The following is a 20687-nucleotide window of genomic DNA, read 5'->3' on the forward strand; positions in this document are numbered from 1 at the left end:
TCTTTTTTTTCTGCCTTTGTATACCCAAGATCTAGATAAGTGCCTGGCACATAATAAACAGTTACAAATACTCCTCGATTGTGTAAGAGGGATATGTCCACATGGATTGTCTAAATATATAGGTGCAGCTTGAGGATGGTATGGATATATATGATCTGAGGCCTGGCCTGCCTCTAGGAAAAAGAGGGTGGTCTAAGGGCTGTGACTAGCCCAGCAGGCTGGTGAGGAAGAGGAGCAGGCAGGCTTCAGTACAGATACTAAGGCTGGGTGTGCTTTTCTTTAGTTTCCAAGATGGGGTATCAGGAGAAAATTATATCTATCTGCTCCCGTCAAATGTCTCTGGTCTAAGGGTATGGGACTGGTTTCACAAGGAAAAACACTTCCTAGTCACTCTTAAGGGAGAGGGCTAGCTTTAGCTTATACCCACTAGCTCATCTGCTTCATGATTACACAAAAGACCACAACAAAGAGCAAATGACAAGAAAAATTATTTATCCAAGCAAAACAGTGAAAAGAAATGGCAGAAGACCTACAGAGCAGAATATAACAAAACACAAGAATAAATGAGCTGTCAGAAAGAGAGATGGGGTGGGAGGGTGGGGTATGGGGAGACAGAGAGAAGGGGAGGAAAGGAGACAGAGTGAGAGAGGGAGGGAGAGAGAGGAAGAGAGAGAGAAGGAGGAGAAAAGGGGATTGGGAGGGGAAAAGAGGAGAGAGGGAAGAGAGGACATGAAGAAAGTGAGAGAGGGAAGGAGGGAGAGGGAAGGAGGGAAAGGGGGAGAGGCAGAGAGAGAGAGAGAGAGAGAAGAGAGAGAGAGAGAGAGAGAGAGAGAGAGAGAGAAGCGATCTTACTCAGAGAAGTTTCTCTAATTGTAAGTGATAGAAGTCCAATATTTTGAGGTGGTTGGATTTCCCTACATGTCTACAGCTCTGGAAGACATTCAGCACTTGCTCTTTCAACTATTTCTCTCCTCCTTTAGAGTATCTTTGGTGCATTTTATTAAGTTTTAATCACTGAATGGGTACTGCCTCAGTTAAATTTTGTACACATTACCATAAAGCAAGAAGATAACATAGTACTTTCCAGCTATCTCTGTACTTAATTATTCAGCCAGTCAACTAGTATTTATAAAGCACCTACTATGTGGCACAGACGCTGTACTAAGAGTGGAAAAATAGCATTTATATAGTATTTAAGGTTTACAAAGCACCTTACAAATGTTCTCATTTTAACTTCACAACAACTCTAGGAGGTAAGTTATATTATTATACTTATTTTACAGCTGAGGAAACTGAAGCTGACTGTGGTTAAAGTGACTCACCCAGGATCACTCAACAAGTAAATGTCAAAGACCACATTTGAATGCAGGTCTTCCTGATTCCAGACCCATTGTTTCATCCACTGCAGCACTTAATCTGCCTATACTTAAGGTCCCTCATCTCTAACTACAATCTTCAAAGATCTGAAATCTCTGTGTATGAAAAATAAACAGGGATGCATCCAACTTCACAGTCTCTAGTTTATATTTTCCGAAAGAAGATATCAGAGTTGCTTTTGATTTTCTTAAAAAGGAAAAATTTCCCTGAGTTGTGTTTGTAAGATGATCTCCAGGCTTGATTTCCTTTGGATGCATGTGGCAATTCTGCTGCTGAGCAAGGCAGTCAATTGCATAATTTCCCATAAGGCCTCATCTTTATTGCAATATTAGTCTTTGTGATGCCACTCTGCCCACCACGTCACCTTCCAGGCCTTATTACAAGCAATGGCATGCAGGTGCTAAATCAGCCACCAGGGGGCTCCCATGGAGCTCAATGAAGTCCTGATTCACCTAGAGAGCCCCAAGGCTTTATGTAACAAAGAGATGTGAAGCCTGGGATGAAAGGATAGATCTCACACTCTGGCCAAATTCTGTAGCCAGTATAGGGCAGCTTTCAGGGAGGTGGCAAGTCCCACATTAGTCGCTCCTGATTCGCCGAGCCAGGCTGAAAGGAATCCCAGGATCATAGAATATTAGGGCTGGAAGTAAGGTTGCCAAGTCCCTGGGTCTTTGCCCAGCTTGGCTGGTATTTGCATCACAGACGCCAGTTTCAGCTAATTGATATGTCACGCTATAGCTTATTTTGTTTTCATTTGCCTTTTTAAAACTGTGGCCAAAAGACACGCTAATGATCATCTAACCCAACCCCTTCGTTTAACAGAGGAGGAAAATGAGGCCTCATCCTCACCCCCCCCTCACCCATATCCAACCTGTTCCCAAGACCTGTCAGTTTTACCTTCTTAACATTTCTCCCATATGCCCCTTCTCTGCTCCGACAATGCTCCCTGTCTGGTGCAGGCTCTGGTCACCTTACACCTGCTGGTGGGTGTGCCTGTCTCAGGTGTCTCTCATTCCAGATCACCATTCCTTCAGTAGCTAAAGTGATCTTTTTGTTGTTCCTGTTTTGTTTTGTTTTTTAGGCAATTGGGGTTAAGTGACTTGCCCAGGGTCACACAGCTAGTAAGTGTTGAGTGTTTGGTCTGAGGCCGGATTTAAACTCAGGTCCCCCTGACGTAAGGGCCGGTGCTCAATCTACTGCACCACCTAGCTGCCCCCTAAAGTGATCTTCTTAAAGGGCAAGTTTGACCATGTCACTCCTCTACTCAGTAAACTCCAGTGGCTCCCTGTTGCCTACAGGATCAAATATAAAATGCTCTGTTTGGCATTCAATTCATAACCTATTCCCCTCCTACCTTTCCAGTCTTCTTATACCTCACCTCTCTCTTCCTCTTTCTCTGCCCTTGATCTTTAAGGGCTATGGAAACAGTTCCACCCTTTTTGGATCTTTCAGCCTTGGTATTCTTTTCTTCTGTTTTTCTCTCTTGGTTTTCCTGGAGGTGGGGGGGAGGGGATGTAAGAGGATGGGGGACAGGTGGTGGAGATTTCTCTTCTTTCTCCCTCTAGCAGCAAGGTTAGCTTAAAAAAGAAGCACATGGCAGCTGGAAACATGTTCTTACCTAGGTGAGTGTAAAATTGGTCTTTAATCCTCCAGTTGACTTCTTCCTTTCTTTTTCTGAGTATAGGTAGGTTGCTAGAAAGCCAGAGAAATGGATATATTTCCAGTGTTAGTGTTTATCCTGAGTTTGAAAGTCCCTGAATCCAGGGCTCGTCACCCAGGAAAGAAATTATTTTTTCCTTAACAGCATGCTTCATGGAAGAGAGAAGAATATCACTGCTAGGATTATCTTGCATCTGAAGAACAAAAGTCCTGGCTGTGTAAGGGATATGAACCTTGCCAACCCTCTGTGATTATTGCTTTGAATTCCTTGGGCAGTGTGAGTCTGAGATGAATGCAGAATACCTGTTCTTCAGCACCGCAAAGGAATTTACCTTTCAGGGAACTATACTGAGTGAAATTAGCCAATGGAGTATTTTATGCTTTCTATATTTGTTCATGTATGCCTCTTGTGTCCTATGTAAACACCAATGTTAAGGAAATAAACATCTATCCTATCCCTGTCACCCATATTATACACTGAATACTTTTTTGGGAGGGCATCCTGTTTTCCACTTTTGGAGAAACTCCATATATGAACCATACCTAAACTTTGCCTTAGAGATTTCCCTGGAGTTTTAATCCAGAGTTGGGGCAGTGCCATAGAGAGAAACAGGACCACTCTGAAGTCAGACTCAACAGGATTGAACCACATACCCTGAAGGGGATATTCTGGGCTTTGGAATATATGCATAAGAAAATATAATACATGGAATTATGGGTCATGCTTTTCTCAGTGGAAGGTGAAATGATAGGTAATGTTATTTCATTATACAAAACATTAAATTTACCCTGTTTTGACAGTTTCAGATGATCTTTATTGTACATGCATTAAATAAAATATATAGGATTACAAAGAAAACTAATTATGTTGAAATAGTTATCAAAAATTTTTTTTAAATCCATAGACTCCAGATTAAGAACCCCTGTTTTAAATAATGAATCCCCACTTTTACAATAACTAATTCATACACAATTTTTCAGGAACACAACTACTATATAAGGCAAGCTATACATGTGTTGGTCAATCCCATCCTCATGGTGTGAGGATCATCCATTCTGATGACTGGTGAACACTGCCCCAAGAAGATATTGCTTCAATTCTTGAAAGGGCTTCTCAATGAACATAGTCAGGACCAGTCCAATGGTAAATGTCAAAAAGCAGTGTCCAGAGAAAAGGTAGAACTAAGGAAAGGAAGGAAAGGAAATCAGAGTGGATATGATTGTTCTCTAGGGAAAAAAAAATTGACTCATCTTTTTTTTTTTTACTCAGTAAATATGCAATTGCAAGCAGGGCTTCAATATAAACACATGTTTATGCGTGCATATAGACATAAATGTATATAAACATATGCATTGGAGCAGAGCCATTCACACCCTTGCCTAGGATTCCCTTTAATCTTCATAACACACTTCTCTCTGATGGAAACTGTATCCCCCACACCCATCCCTCTTCCCCCAGAGATCTAAGCTTGCTATAAGACAAGTTGCAGATTTGTGTGAGAATTTGCCATACTGATGAAATCATAGGTCTAGACCAAATAATGATGATGAGAATAGTAGAATGACCACTGTCAGTTATATTGATTCAAACTTTGATGTCAATATTTTTAAACCCAAAGGACAATGACAAATAAAATGCTTTGTAGTAATAGTATAAAATGCGGTCAGCTAGATAGCACTCTGGATAAAGCATCAGGCCTCCAGTCAGGAAGGCCTGAGTTCAAATCCAGCCTCAGATACTTACTAGCTATGTGACCCTTGGCAAGTCACTTCACCCTGTTTTGCCTCAGTTTCCTCATCTGTAAAATGAGCTAAGGAAAGAAATGGCAAACTGCTCCAATATCTTAGCCAAGGAAACCCCAAATGAAATCATGAAGAGTCAGACACAACTAAAACAATTCAACAACAACAACAAATAGTCTGAAGTGCTATTTATCTATGTTTCCATTTAGATCTTGATCAGTTCCTCCCCTCTCTAAATTCTATAGTCACAGGATTTGCCACTGTGACTGCATCAACTAGCTCTGCTGACCAGTTGGCCCCCAAACCCTCGTTACACTAAGAAAAATTATAGGGATGTCATGCTATGCCAAAACACTTCTTCTACCCTCTTTCAAAGAAAACCAAGAACAATTAGGCTCAAAGAAAACGGCTTTTTATCGCCTCCTTTTCCCAATGAAAGAACAGATTGTAAGTGTCACAAAGAGCCAACAGGAGAACTTACCATGTTGGTGTCAGTGTAGTGAATAAGAGTTTCCTGAAGGCCATTGTAGAGTATGATCAGCATCGGATGTACCAAGAAGCAAGCGTAACTAATGTTGGCAAGTAAATTCCAAATGTCACAAGAAAGCACTTGATTCACCAGACCTGTGAAAACACAGTTTTTGACTCACTGTGGTAGTAAACACTTTCTTTTTTTCATTTTTGCTTCCTCTGGCTTAGAAGTCAAAATCTGGGAAAATTATTCTAAGGAAGCATCTACTTATTTGGATTTAAAAGGGTTTAACACCATTATCAAAACACGAAGGAACAGCTTCTTTTCACTACTAGTGGGCCTAGAGAGGTTAAGTAATCGGTTTGCACCCACATCCCCTGACTCCAAATTAACACTTCCCACCATGCCATGCTGCCCTCTTTTACCAGTCTTCCTAGCCTTTGAAACTAGGCCATGACATGGACATATCATTCATTTCCTTATTAACCACTATGGTTACTAGAACACCACTGGCCATACTTCTTAAACAGACTGTGTCTTTTTTCAGAACTCACATTTGTAAAAAGAAAAAAAAAGATTTAAACAAAACATTATACAGTTCTAAAAACAGAGCCATAAACATGGAAATATGTTTTGCATGATTGCACATGTATAATCTATATTGAATTGTTGGCCTTCTCAAGGAGGGGGAGGGAGGGAGAAAATTTAGAACTCAAAATTTTTAAAGAAATGTTTAAAATTGTTTTTACATGTGACTGGAAAAATATAACAATTTTCATATTTAAAAAAAAAAACAGAGCCATACAGTGGCTTAGCTACAGTAAAATTTTACAATTTTTCATCACTGAGCCAACATCATTCAGTGACTGGTTACTTCACCGATTAAAAAGTCCTTTATGGTCATCTTGTGTTTTTCCTTTTTCCTATTTTTTTTTTACATTAGTCACCTTCCAAGAAACAAGACAAATGACTCAAAAATACACGTCCTGTGCTATACTATACCTCCATGGCCTTCTTGACATGCAAAAATGATCCAACCCACAGCAATAGCCCACAGTGTTCGGTGAGTTGCCTGATAGATGGCAGCTGCCACTGAGTAAGTGTCGAAGGAGTCATCCACCATATATGCCAGAGAGACAACTGCTAAGAGGGTGAATAAGCAGCAAAGCCACCCGGCAAGAGCCTGTACCTGGGGGAGGAAAATATTATTTATAGCTTCTTTGGTACTGTCACTCTTTCTTTCTTCCTTCTATTTTTCCATATATCTCTTTATTCACTGCACTTGTTAAAGCTGTCTTTGTGGTATATTTTGCAAGCCCGTCTCAAGGCCAAAGTATGGCAAAGAGAGCATCTTGGATGTGTGTGAGGAAGGAAATTGTGGGGAGGGACATGGGATTTGTAATGTTCTGACTCCAGTCTATGTCACTAGCTCTAGGACATCCCAAGAACTTCCTTTCACTTCTACTGCTTGAACCCCAAGGTGTCAGGCCCTGGAAACATGTTGGGAAGTTGTCTGTTGCCTTCTCTGACTTTCTTCTTTCTGGTTATCTGCTCCAGATGATGGGCCAGAAAGGAAGAGGAGAAATCATAACAACTTTTAGAACTAAAATAGGTCTTAGGAATTATTTTATAATTCCTCTCCCGTTTTGTAGATGAAGAAACCGAATCTCAAAGAAGTGAAATGACTTGCCTGTAGTCACACAGCTAGGTAGGAGCAGAGCAAAGCTAAACCCTAGGGCTTCTGGTTTCCAGTCTTTGCATTGCCCTACACAGCCTCTCAAGGAAGGACTTACCTTGCTCTTGAGAATATCAGCCTGGTCATTGTGGTGCATGAAGATACTGAGTAACACACCCACAAGGAAAGGTCCGTATCTGCAGTAGGGCTTGGTGTAGTACTCCAGGAAATACAAGACAGCTTCATGTTCTCTGAAAAAATTTAAGGAAATTAGGGAGGTAGGTGGCTCCGTGGATAGAGCGCTTGCCCTGGAATCAGGAGGACCTGAATTCAAATCTAGCCTCAGACATTTACTAGCTGTGTGATCCTGGACAAGTCACTTGACCCTGATTGCCTCCCTCTACCACCACCAAAAAAAAAATGAGGAAATTAAGGTCAAAAGATTTAGGCAAGAGAGTTGAAAAGTAGCAGAAGCCCATAGATTCATGGGAACGGGGAACAGTGCAAGTCTGAGAAGCAATTTGATAAAGCAGGAAGATAACTGGCTCTAAGATCAAAGGGCATGGATAGGTTTGGATACCAGCTTTGCTACTGAGTGACTCCAGGCAAGTGATTTCATCTCCTTTTTTTTTTTTTGGTTGGGCAATGGGGGTTAAGTGACTTGCCCAGGGTCACACAGCTAGTAAGTGTTGTGTCTAATGTATTTGAACTCAGGTCCTGCTGAATCCAGGGCCAGCGCTCTATCCACTGCGCCACCGAGCTGTCCCCTATGCAAGTGACTTTATCTTGGTGAGTCTCATTTTTCTCAACTATAAAATGAAAGTGTTAGATTAAATGATTGCCAAGTCCCCTTCTAGCTGCCTTTAGGTTACACAGTGGATAGAGTGCTAGGCCTGGAGTTAGGACTCAGACACTAGCTGTGTGACCCTGGGCAAGTCACTTAACCTTTGTCTTCCTCAGGTTCCTCAACTGCAAATGGGGATGATGATTAAACCTACCCCTCAGGGTTGTTGTGAGGATCAAATGAGATCATATTTGTAAAATGCTTAGAGTGGCACCTGTTACATAGTAGGTGCTACATAAATGTTTATTTTCTTTCTTTTCCCTTCTAGCTCTAAAGCCTGTGAGCCTTAGAAAGAAGCACAGCTATCTTCAGAAACTAGAGAGAAGAGAAGACAGGAAAATATTAAGGTATGAAAGAGGGTTGAGGAAGCTTGAGTCACATGGCCTTGAGGTGAGATCACCTATTAGAGAAAGAGAGATTTTGAATTTGGACAATTAGGAAAAAAAAATATGTATATATATATATATATATATATATATATATATATATATGTATGTGTGTGTGTGTGTGTGTGTGTGTGTGTGTGTGTGTGTGTGTGTGTGTGTGTTTAAAAAGGCAGAGACTGTCTGGAAGCCAAAGAATGTCATAATGTCATAACTATGTCTATGCTCTGTAACTGCTTTTGGCTTTTATTCCAGAGCTGCTGACCCATTAAGAAAAGCACCAAGACTTGTTCTTTTGTCTTTATCTATGTGAACTCCACATCAGCAACCATCTCCCCATGCTGTCCCTCGCATTTCTATAAGTAAGAGACACACATACTTCATATCTGAATCCTCGGCAAATATAGAAGTGGCCAAGGGAACAGCTAAAACCATTCCCGTAATTGTTGCTGAGTTCCCACACACTTTGGAAAGGCTCCATGGAGCAGCTGAGGGTAGAGCAGTTTTGAAGGAAGAAAGGGCCTTGGTATGGTATGGATGGAAGTTCCACTGGGTGGGAGAAATCAGAAGGAATGGAGGGGAAGGCTTGGAAGAGGCAATGAATGGGTCCTGAGCAGAGAGACTGGCTGGAACAAGAAAAACAAAGCTGGGAAATACAAGCATACCTCATTTTATTGCATTTCGCTTTATTGTACTTCACAGCTATTGTATTTTTTACAAATTGAAGGTTTATGGCAACCTTGCATTGAGCAAGTCTATTGGTGCCATTTTCCCAACAGCATGTGCTCATATTGTGTCTCTGTGTCACATTTTGGTTTTTCCTGCAATATTTCAAACATTTTCATTTTTATTAAATTTGCTATGGTGATTTGTGATCAGTGACCTCTGATGTTACTATTCTATATATAAGACAGTGTACTTAATCAGTAAACGCTGTGTGTATTCTGATTACCCCACAACCAGCCATCCCAAATCTCTCTTCCTCTCCTCAGGCCCCCCCTGCTCCCTGAGACACAATGATATTGAAATTAGGCCAAGTAGTAGCCCTACAATGGCCTCTAAGTGTTCAAGTAAGAAGAGTCATTCCATATGGCAAACTCTGTTGTTGTTTTAGTTTAAGAAATTGCCACAGCCACCCCAACCTTCAGCACCCCCACCATGACCAGTCAGCAGTCATCAACATCAAGGCAAGACCCTTCACCAACAAAAAGATTACGACTTACTGAAGGCTCATGATGGTTAGCATTTCTTTTAGCAATTAATCATTTTTTTATTTAAGGTTATGTGCCCTGTTTTATTACACGTAATACTACTGCAGACTTAATAGCCTATGGTATGGTGCGAACATAACTTTTATATGCACTGGGAAACAAAAAAAAATTGCGCAACTTGCTTTTTTGCAATATTCGCTTTATTGCAGTGGTCTGGAAACAAATCTGCAATATCTCTAAGGTATGCCTGTGTAGATTTAGGAAATGAGGGCTAGGTAGGGGGGTTAACTAGTGAAGGGCCTGGAAATTCAGAATAAAGAGTTTTATTGGGTTCAAGGGATAATTGGGAGCTGTATTTTTCTTTTATATTGTCACCCTTTGTGAAAAGAATTTTAAGAGTGAGAACAGTCCATGTTTCCCTTGTATGTAAGTATAGAATTCCAGATGAAATCTTAATGGCTTAGTAGTTTAAGGTGAAAAATATATTTAAAATTCCAACTTGGATGAACATTTACCTCAAATATACTAATAAGAATAGGGAATAGATTGTGACTTTATTGGTAGAAACAACTGGCTGGTGAAGAAATTCCCTTTACTAATAAAACTCTGCACCTTCTCAGAAGCCTCGGTGGGTCAAACTCCAATACATGTGTGTATGTATGTGTGTGTGTATGTATATATGTGTGCATGTGTGTATATATGTGTATATATAGACACGTGTGTGTGCGCACATAAATACATATACGTGAGCATACAGACATATAGTGTTTTGAGGTTTACAAAGTGCTTTCCTCAGGATACACCAGTGAAGTAGATAGTGTGAGAATGCTAAAATGTGATAGCAGTAGTGATAGTGATAGAGAGTGAAATGGTGATACTAGTAACATCTACTACGTTAAATCATTGTGAAGATCAAATGAGCTAATGTATTAAAAAACCTTGTAAACGTTACATTCTTTTGTAAATTTTGATTATAGGCAGGGTTGTTGTTCAGCCCTCTGACTCTTCTTGACCCTGTGGACCATACTGTCCATGGCGTTTTCTTGGAAAAGATACTGGAGTGGTTTGCCATTTCCCTCTCCAGCAGATTAAGGCAAATGGAGGCTAAGTGACTTGCCCAGGGTCATACAGCTAGCAAGTGTCTGCAGCTGGATTTGAACTCGGGTCTTCCTGACTGCAGGCCCAAACTATTGAGACATCTAGGTGCCCCATAAGTAGGGCACACATTGCCAAATCTTCTTATCATCTCTTTCTAGTGCCCTGACAGGGGGGCCAAGAGCAGGATTAATCGAGCCATCATTAAGCATTTATTTACCACCTACTACGTGTCAGATACTATGCCAGATGTTGGGGACCCAGACACAAAAATGAAGCAGTCCCTGCCCTCAGTGAGCTTACATTCTATCGGTGGAATCTACAGTTACACATGTAAAGAAATGAAAGATATATACAAATAAATGCAAGGTGATTGGGGTAGGAGAGAGGCACTAGAAGCAGGAGGCAGAGGAAAAAGAGGAAAAGCCTCATGTGGAAGATGGCATTTGTGTTGAACTCTGAAGGAAACTAGGGAAGCTAAACGGTAGAGGCAAAGAGGGAATGAATGCTCTTCCAGGCACAGGGAAGAGCTTTCATAAATGCACAGAGATAGAGACTACGAGTTACGTGTGAGGAACAGCAAGAAGGTTAGTTTGACTGGACGGTAGAGGCCAAAAGAAGGGGATGTGGAGATCATCACTTACCTTGCTTCTGATGGGGATGCCACAGGAAGTTTCCAAGCCAGTGAGAGCTGAGCAGTGATGGTGAAGGATGTCAGGAAGAGTACAGTTCCCAGGAATGTCAGAGCACATTTACCTCTGGGGAGAGAAAAGGGACCACTCTGAAAGGTGGACCCTCCAGCTTCCCGAGGCTACAAAGCTTCAACCTGAAAGGCTGGGAGAGGAGCAGCAGCCTGAGGGTAGTTGCCTAAGTAGGCAATCAGAAGATATTCTAAGCACAGAGATCTCTAGGTAGAGCCCTTTCTGGAGGTCCCCAGTTGACTCACAGTTGCCATGGTTCTGAGACGGACCAAAGCATCATGCTGTCACTCACGGGCATGTAGACACACTTTCTGTCTTCCCCTAGGCCTTCGGAGCAGTGAGTGAGAAGAGCATCCCATTTCTACATTTTTTTCTACATTTTTCTACATTCTAACATTTTTTACCAGTGTTTTCTGGTAAATATTTTGTTTGCTTGTTTGGTAGGGGGAAAATATGCCAGGGCATTCCCCAACTCCAACCTCTGCCTCTCCTCAACTCTGACTGGACTGCAGGCATCCCAGCACTAAGAAGTGTCCAAACTTTAGTCAGTGAAGAAAAATACTCCAGAGCCTAGTCCAGGATTCTGTCAAAGGGCCACACTTGAGGACCTAGAGGGCCACGTGTGGCTTTGAGGATGCAGGGTCCCCACCCTTGCTGTAGTCCTTTACTACGCCTCTTCATTTGGGAAACTCAGGATGTATCTACAGGTGGGGAGGGAAGAGGGCATTTCCAGGTCTGAGCTTGGGGCCTGGATTTGTTGCCTTCTGTAACGACTTCCTACAAATCTGCTGAACATGACCTAGGGACTCCAAATGGGTACATGGCCCACTGGTTATCATGGTTATGACCATTAGTCCCTGTTCCCAAACTAAGAATTCAGTCTCTCCATCCTCCCAGAACGTTTTGAACTTTTCTGTTAGACTATCCAAAAGATATCAAATTCAATTCAATTCAATAAGCATTTATGAAGAGTTGATTATATGTCAGGCACCATGCCAGGACTAGGGCAGCCAGATGGTGCAGTGGATAGAGCACCAGAGTCAATCAGGAGGACCTGAGTTCAAATCCAGCCTTAGACACTTAATAGCTGTGTTTGCCTCAGTTCCTCGTCTATAATACAAATTGGAGAAGGAAATGGCAAAGCACTCCAGCATTTTTGCCAACAAAACCCCAAAAAGGAGTCATGGAGAGTCGGACACAACTGAAATGACTCAATGACAATGATGACAAAGATAAAAATAAAAATAGTTCCTGTCTTCAATGAGCAGGGAATGCTGAGGGAAGAGAAAAGAGAACATGTACCCTGCAAATAAAACTATGTAGGGAAGAAATGCAAAGGAATCTGAGGTTTGAAAATCACTAACAGTTGGGGGAACTGAGGCTTCAGGGGAGGGAAGTGTTCTGAGAAGCGCAAAGGCATGGGAGTGGGAGGTGGACGGCATGTCCTGCGCAGAGAACAGCAAGTTAGGCGATGGGCTGCAATACAGGAGGGTCAAAGGCGATCAACTTGGAAACAGAGTCAGGAGCCAGATTGTGAAGGGCTTTAAATGCCAAACAGAGAGTTTGCATTTTATCCTACGGACAATAGGGATCCACCACAGCACCTTAAGCAAAGAAGAGTGCCACAGTTAGGTCTATGCTTTGAGACCATTCATTTGGCAGCTCTGTGGAGAGAGGCTTTGAGAAGAGGGAGGCTGGATGCAAGGAGTCCAATGAGAAGGCTACTGTGGTAGTCCGGGAGGGAGGTGATTGGGGTCTGAACTGGGCTGATACAAATTACTACAGTTGAACTTCATGAAATTCCCCTGGAATGCTGGACTGAGCTCCTGGTCTCTGTTCTTAAAGATAGACAAGCTCTTCCTTGTCCACATGAATTGAGGCAAATGGTGGCACTGATAATTTGGAGGCACTGAGCAATCCAAAAGTGGTACGTATGTATGTACATGTATGTATGTATGCATATGTGTATGCATGGGTGTATATATATGCATGCATACATTTGGTATGGGAATGTATTATTTGCTGGGGGAGGGAAGTAGAGTTTCAGATTATCTTTTGTTTACTAGGCTGTTGATAGCTTCATATTGAAATCAAAGTGTGTTCTTTTTTTCTGAATTTGCTGGGTGACTGGAGAAGGTGCCAAAGCAGACTGGGGGAGATCAAATAGATGAAAACTCTAACACAGATAATGCACAAATTGCAAATCCACCCATAGGGGCAGCTAGGTGGTGCAGTGGATAGAGCACCGGCCCTGGAGTCAGGAGAACCTGAGTTCAAATCTGGTCTCAGACATATAACATTCACCAGCTGTGTGACTCTAGACAAGTTACTTAACCCCAATTGCCTCACACAAAACAAATCCACCCATAAGTAATGAAACCCTTAAAACTTTGCTGAAACAAAATAAATAGAAGTGATTAAAAACTAGTGTTGGCAGGGTTCCATGGCAAAACAACGCATACATTGCAGGCTGGCATTTTCAATTGGTCCAGTGTTGCTGGTGAATAGTCTTGGGTGCTATGTATGTAGCAAGAGTTACAAAGCTGTTCATGCCCTTTGACCTGGTAATCCCATCCCTGGAAATATACTGAAGGAAATCACCCCAAAGGGCGGGAAAATAATCTGTGCAAAGTTATTCCTAGCAGACCTGTGTATGGCAGCCAAAAAACAAACAAAAAAACCCCTGGAAACATCCTGCATGCACTATAGTAAGGGAAATAGCTTATAAACTACGAGTTATTAAGATGCTGAAATATATAGGGATTTTAAAAGACTATCAGTATGTAAAAATGTACTTATGTGATAATATTTAATGAAAGCCATAGCATAAGCTAACATGCATACAATGACAGCAGCTGTAGAAAAACCTAGTAGAATGTAAGGTCCTTGAAGGCAACAACTTTTTTTTTAATCCCCAGCATTAGTACAATGCCTTGCACACAGTAGAATGTTTTCGTTTTTGGTTTTTTTGGTGAGGCAATTGGGGTTAAGTGACTTGCCCAGGGTCACACAGCTAGTGTCAAGTGTCTGAAGCTGGATTGAACGCAGGGCCACCTGACTCCAAAGCCAGAGCTCTATGCACTGCGCCACCTAGCTGCCCCTAGAAGAATGCTTTTTAGAGGTAGCTAGGTGATATAGTGTGCAGAGCACTCCAGGCCTGAGTCAGGAAAACCTAAGTTCAAATACAGCTTCAGATACTTGCTAGCTGTGTGACTCTGGGCCTCAGTTTTCTCATCTTTAAAAGAAAGGGATCGGACCATTTATCCCATTAGGCTAATTCCAACTGAATCTCTGATTCAACGGGACAGAAATGAGAAGGAAACTTTGAGGAATGTCACTAGGTTAGCATGTGTTATTCATTTTCTGTTTGTTTTTCATAGAAAGTACTTGAGTTGTTGTCCAGTCATGTCTGACTCTTTGTGACCCACTTTGGGGTTTTCTTGGCAAGGATACTAACTAGAGTGATTTGTCATTTCCTTCTCCAGCTTTTACAGATGAGTAAATTGAGGCAAACAGGGTTAAGTGACTTGCCTGGTATCACACGGCTAGTAAGTGCCTGAAGCCAGAACTGACCTCAGAAAGATGAGTCTTCCTGATTACAGGCCTGGCACTCTATCCACTGTGCCACCTAGCTGCCACTTGCTTAAGTATCTAACTAAAAAATCTTATTTCCTTTTACTAAGGCCCTGTGGAGAGGCGCCACCTTAGTAACAGCCCAGGCCCAAATGAAACTCACTTTCTATGGATGAAGATCACTAGAGGTGTCGTAAGATGGAACTGGAAATCATTAGCGAGATACCATGTCCAGCCATTGCACTGAAAACAGAGAGAAATAAAAAGTCACATCTTTCTCACACTTTCCAGCAAAAATAAACTTCCGGAAATCACAGCTTTTCCTGACTACTCTGGCCATGAGAAGGAGATGCTAAAGGGGAATATTTGGACAGCTGCAGAACACTTCTGTGGGCAAGCTGTTTCCAGTGGGGCTGAAAGGATGTTTGGGCAGCTGGGGGGGTCATTCTGTGGGCAATTTTTGCCCTCTGAGCAACTGGAGGGAATATGTATAGTTGTGTTCAGAGCTGCAAGCTGAGTGAGGTGACTGGGATTCTGCTACAGAGACATGACGGAGGAGGGACAATAAGCATGCTGTTTCCTCAAAGCAGTCTTTCAGCCCACTCTCCATGTACTTTTTGGTTTTCCTCTGGCCCAGGCCACTTGGCATAGCACTCTTTGTTCCCTTGCTTGATTAACCCTGGGCAGCCACCCTCCCACTTTCAGACTTCCATCACGATGGGGTCCCCCATTCTCTCAGCTGAGGCCAAATTTAGTCGCAGGGGAAAGAACAATCTCCCCTGGTAAGATAAATTATACATATATTTTATTTCATTTATTTAATTATTAATATTAATTACTATTATATCATTATAATTTATTATAATCAGTAATAATTAATAAATCTATTATTTAAGTGTATATGTGTGTGTATGTGTCTTAACTGTTTGGAAAATTGATACACATATTCCTAATACCTGGAGAATTTATATGGAGCTCTGATGGTGCGTATAGTCCTATTTCCAGTGTTTGATTAGAGAACTAAAAAACATGCTCTCTGGATTCATACTATGATGCCTTCAAGAGAGTGGACCTGGATGGTTCTTGGTTAGTCTGGCACCACCACCATCACCACCATCAGTCCCATCTAAATTTGTTTCAGATATAGGAATTTCTAATCATAGTTCTGGCCACTTAACAACTACTTAGCATCAGAAGATAGGAAGAATCCCATATTCAGCCTAAAATGCACAGGAAAAAGGAGTCACAAGAAAGGGAGAAGATAAGACATTCATTCATTCAACAAATTTTAATTAAACACTAACTACAAGCATGAATATCATCGAGGAGATCCTTTAATGTCCTGGGGTTTGTTGCAATCATCACAGTATCATCTACTCTCAGGAGCATCCTCTACATCTATAGGGATTCCCTTTTCCATTTGGACATTACACAAGACATTTTCCATGACATAGGAAACACCTTTGTTGAGTATTCTTTGTTCTGTTTTGTGCCGCATTTGGCATTAAGAAGATCACTAAGCAGAGGAATCGGAGATTGTGATCATTACAATTCATTTGTTACCTACTGGTATCCTTATAGCTAGCAAATTCCCACTATCTCTTACTCTCTTTATCCTTTGATTAATTAATCATCTCCTACATAAGAGTAAATCAAGTCTCAGCTCATTACAATTACAATCTCACACCCATGTTCCATTCCAACTCTGTGTACTTCTCCCATTGTGCCCTCTGAAATTCCCATTCCATAATGAACAAACTTCCCTTCATTCTGGATCTCTTTCTTTCCAGCTCCTTCCTCCTTCTGGAGCTCATAGGGACCTAGCTTCTTCTGGATGACACTGCCTCCCTGGACATCCTACATCTGTTCTTGATACCATTCTCTTCAGTCTTTGCCATCAAACTGCCCCCTCAATCATCCCCTTCCTTCCTCTAATCTTCAGTCTCTCTCTGTCTACTTCTTTCTTTCTCAGCATCTTCAAGCATCCTCAAGTGTCTTGGAACTTTATAAAAATTTCCCTAGACCCTACTATCCTCTTAAGCTTTTATTCTATATTTTTTCCTCCTCTTCTCAGCCACATTGCTAGAAAAACAAACTGTTTGCAATCACCATTTCCACTTCTTCTTCTCTCCCAGTCACTCCTCACCCCCTTTGCAATCTGGCTTCCAAACACACCACTCAAGTAAAACTACTTCTCCAAAGTTTCCAACAATCTCTTAATTGTCAGACTCCGTGGTCTTTTCTTATGCCTCTTCCTTCTTGACTTCTGTTGCATATGACAGTATTGATCACTCTTCTCCCTTTCTTCTCTCTGGGCTTTAATAACACACTACTCTCTCCTAGTTCCCTTCCTATCTGCTGTACATGATGACCCCTTCTCAGTTTCTTTTGCTGGATCAGCATCCATATCAAACTCCCTAAATGTGGGTATTCTTCCAATGCTCCATCCTTGGCCTTCCTTCTCTTTCTGTATTTTCTCTCCTGGTAACCTTATCATCTCCTGTGAGTTTAATTTGTCATCTCTAAGCAAAGACTCACAGATATCTACATCCAACCTCAAACTCTTTACTGAGTTTCACTTCTGAATGACCAGCTGCTTCTTGGACATTTCAAACCAGATATCCCAGAGAAACCTCAAACTCAACATGTACAAACAGAACTTGTTACCTTTCCTCTACAGCCCACCTATCTTCCTATTTCTCTTAAGGTGGACCCCATTTTTCTAGTCTCCTAAGTTTATAACCTTGATTCCCCACACAGTTACACCACACATTCAGTTGGTTGGCATATTTTGCTATTTCTACCTTGAAAATATCTCTTGTATCTGATGCCTTTTCTCTGCTTACACCACCACCTTATTTTAGGCCCTCTTCAGCTTTCATCTAAACTAAGTAATGATATATTTTCTTAATTGCTCTCCTTATCTCAAGCCTTTTGTTACTCTTTTTACTCCAATCCATCTTCCACCCAGTTGCAAAAGTGATTTATCTTAAGTGCAGATCTGAGCATTTCACTCCCCTACTCAAAATATGTAAGTGACCTCCTCTTGCCTCTAAGATAAGGCTGTTTGATTTTAAATCCCTTCACAACCCAACCCCAATTTATCTTTCCAGACTGATTACACATTACTTCCTTTTCCCCTTACTCTATAATCCAGGCAAACACTTTCACTGTAACTCATGCATGGTACTTCATCTTCTATTTTTGAGCCTCTGCACAGGCTCAAAATGGGTTATCCCCCATACACAGAAAGAACTTATTCCTCACCTCCAATGAAGTATATAATAAAAATCTAAAAACTTTCTAAGTTAATTTATATTTTGGTGCCATATAAACTACCAAAGTATTATATTATGGAGCTAAAAAAAATAAAATTCATCTGGAGGTACATAGGTCAAGGCTCTCAAGGGGAAATGATGAAAAAAGTAGCAAGGATAGGGGTCTAGCAATACCAGTCTCAAACTATTAGAGGCAGCAGTCATTAAAACTATTTGGTAATGGCTAAAAAATAGAAAAGTTGGGGCAGCTAGGGGGCATAGTGGATAGGGCACTGGCCCTGGAGTCAGGAGGACCTGAGTTCAAATCTAGCCTCAGACACATAACACTCCTTAGCTGTGTGACTCTGGGCAAGTCACTTAACCCAATTACCTCACCTAAATAAATAAACAGACAAACAAACAAATAAATAATAGAAAAGGTGATCAATGGAACAGATTAGGGACACAATAGAGAAAAGCCAACAAAACAGTGGCATGATGTTTGATAAACCCAAAGAATACAACTATTGAGACAATGACTCACTATTCAACAAAAACTGCTGAGAAAATTGGAAATGAGTCTGGCAGAAATTTAAACCACCTTCTCATACTATATGTCAAGATAAGCTCAAGACATGTACATAACTTAGATGTAAAAAAAAATCACACCATGAACAAATCAGAAGCAAGGAAGAAAATATCTGCCACATCTATGGACAGGGAAAGAGTTCAAAACAGGAAGGATAGAGAAAATCACAGAAGATAATAAAGTGGTACAAACAATATCAATGTAGTTAAAATAAGAAGGGAAACTATTAACTAGAGAAAAATATCTTTGCAACAAGTTTTTCTCATAGCAGTCTGATGTCCAAAAACTAATTCAGTTACATAACAAGAGCTGTTTCCTAATAGATAAATGATCAAAGAATATGTACAGGTAATTCTCAAAGGAATAAATCCAACCTATCAACAAGCTTATGAAAAAAGTGTTAACAATAATTAGAGAAATGCAAATTAAAACAACACAGGTTCTGCCTATGCCCCTCAGATTAGCAAAAATGATGATGATGATAACAATGATGACAATGACAATGATGACAACTATGGTCATTGTATTGATCAGAGTTTTTAAATCTTTATTTTTCTTTATAGTGTTATTGTTCTTGTATTATTTTCTAGGTTCTGCTAACTTCACTCTGCACCAGTTCAAGTTTTCCCAGGTTTCCCTGAAATTGTTTTTCCTCATTTCTTTTTAAAATTTTTATTTTCTTTTCTAAATTTTCTCCCTCCATCCATCCTTTTCCTACCCACTAAGAAAGTAAGAAATACAATACCCATTTTACATATTTTTCATCATTCCTTAAGGGGTAATAATATTTCATTATATTTATATGCCATAATTTCAGATATATACCCTATATACCATAATTCATTCAGACATTCCGCAATTGATTGCTATGATAAAAGGTGCGCTTTAAATACTTTTGTATATATGGATTCTTTTTCTCTTTCTTTGGTCTTTTTTGGGCTATAGGTCCAATAGTGATATATCTGGAGTACATTTTAGCAACTTTTAGGGAACAGTTCCAAATTCCTTTCCAGAGTGGCTGCACTAATTCATAGTTCCAGTAACAGTGTATTAATACAACATTTGTCCTACAATATTAAATTAAAAGTTAAATTAATATATAATGCATAATTAATTGCAAACTAAAGCTTTCTATAAATGTTATTACTATTGTTATTATTATATACAGTTATAAATGGCTCTGAGATATTGGCCTGCTCTATTTAGTTTTCTTCTGCCTAACTCACTTCTTACTCTGGTCCTTGATGTAGATTAAATTCTAGTTCAGAACCATGGAATCAGATAATCAGAGCTACCTTTTGCAGTCTTCCAGAAGCTGCTGCTTTAGCCATCACTATGGCATGCAAGACTTAGAGACCTACCCAGGGACTTTTCTACAACCTCCAAGGCAGTTTGTGATGTCTTCTCTGACCCAATGGCCGTGGTCTGGGAAAGCCTATCCTATGTCTCCCAAATTTACAGCTGGAAGGAGTCTTCCTTATTTGGATCTGAAACCTGTCTTTCCCCAGGTTTCAGGCTTACCTGAATGAAAACCACTGGTCTTCAATTTTTCTTTGCCATCTTTCATTTTGTTCAAGGCTCTGTCTTAGATCATCTTCTCTTCTGGACTATCATATTAGCCTTTTAACTCATCATTCTGCCTCCAGTCTTTCCTCTCTCCAATTCATCCTTCATACATCCCTCACACAAAGCAATATTCCCAAAGCACAGGTTTGACATATCAGCTCCTTGTTCAATTAACTCTCATGGTCCCCAGTTATTCCTGGGATCAAATACAAATTTCTTGCTTTGGCGTTTAAAGCTTTTCACAAGCTGGATCCAATCTAACTTTCTCATCCCCTTCATCCATTCCAGTCCAAACTAGCCTTTATACTGTTCCTCGTGAATGATGTTCCATAATCAAGTAAGCCTTTGCACTGGCTGTCCCACATGCCTGGAATCCACTCCCTCCTCCCCTCTACCTCTTAGAATCCCACACTTCCATCAAACCTCAACTTAAACACTATCTCCTTCCTATACGAGATCATTCCTTATTTCATGTATCTGATAGTGCCTCCTGACCAATATTACTTTTTTAAAAAATATATTCTTTATATAATTTCTTTAAA

General features: G+C 40.7%; 1 protein-coding gene across 1 annotated transcript in view; it reads right to left on the minus strand.

Moving 5' to 3' along the window:
• Positions 1-3942: 3942 nt before the first annotated feature.
• The window catches only part of LOC110215964 (O-acyltransferase like protein-like), a 73763-nt gene continuing 57018 nt past the window's right edge, over positions 3943-20687 (minus strand). Inside the window, exons 10-15 of the mRNA XM_078151760.1 lie at positions 14897-14976; positions 11104-11217; positions 7045-7177; positions 6254-6440; positions 5261-5403; positions 3943-4218 (exon numbers count right to left, since the gene is read on the minus strand). Of these exons, the coding sequence (XP_078007886.1) occupies positions 4084-4218; positions 5261-5403; positions 6254-6440; positions 7045-7177; positions 11104-11217; positions 14897-14976 (792 nt within the window). The 3' untranslated portion in view covers positions 3943-4083. The remainder of the gene's footprint in view (positions 4219-5260; positions 5404-6253; positions 6441-7044; positions 7178-11103; positions 11218-14896; positions 14977-20687) is intronic.

The sequence above is a fragment of the Phascolarctos cinereus genome, unplaced genomic scaffold (assembly GCF_003287225.1).
Source record: "Phascolarctos cinereus isolate Bilbo 61053 unplaced genomic scaffold, phaCin_HiC Scaffold_4;HRSCAF=312, whole genome shotgun sequence".
Taxonomy (NCBI): Eukaryota; Metazoa; Chordata; class Mammalia; order Diprotodontia; family Phascolarctidae; genus Phascolarctos; species Phascolarctos cinereus.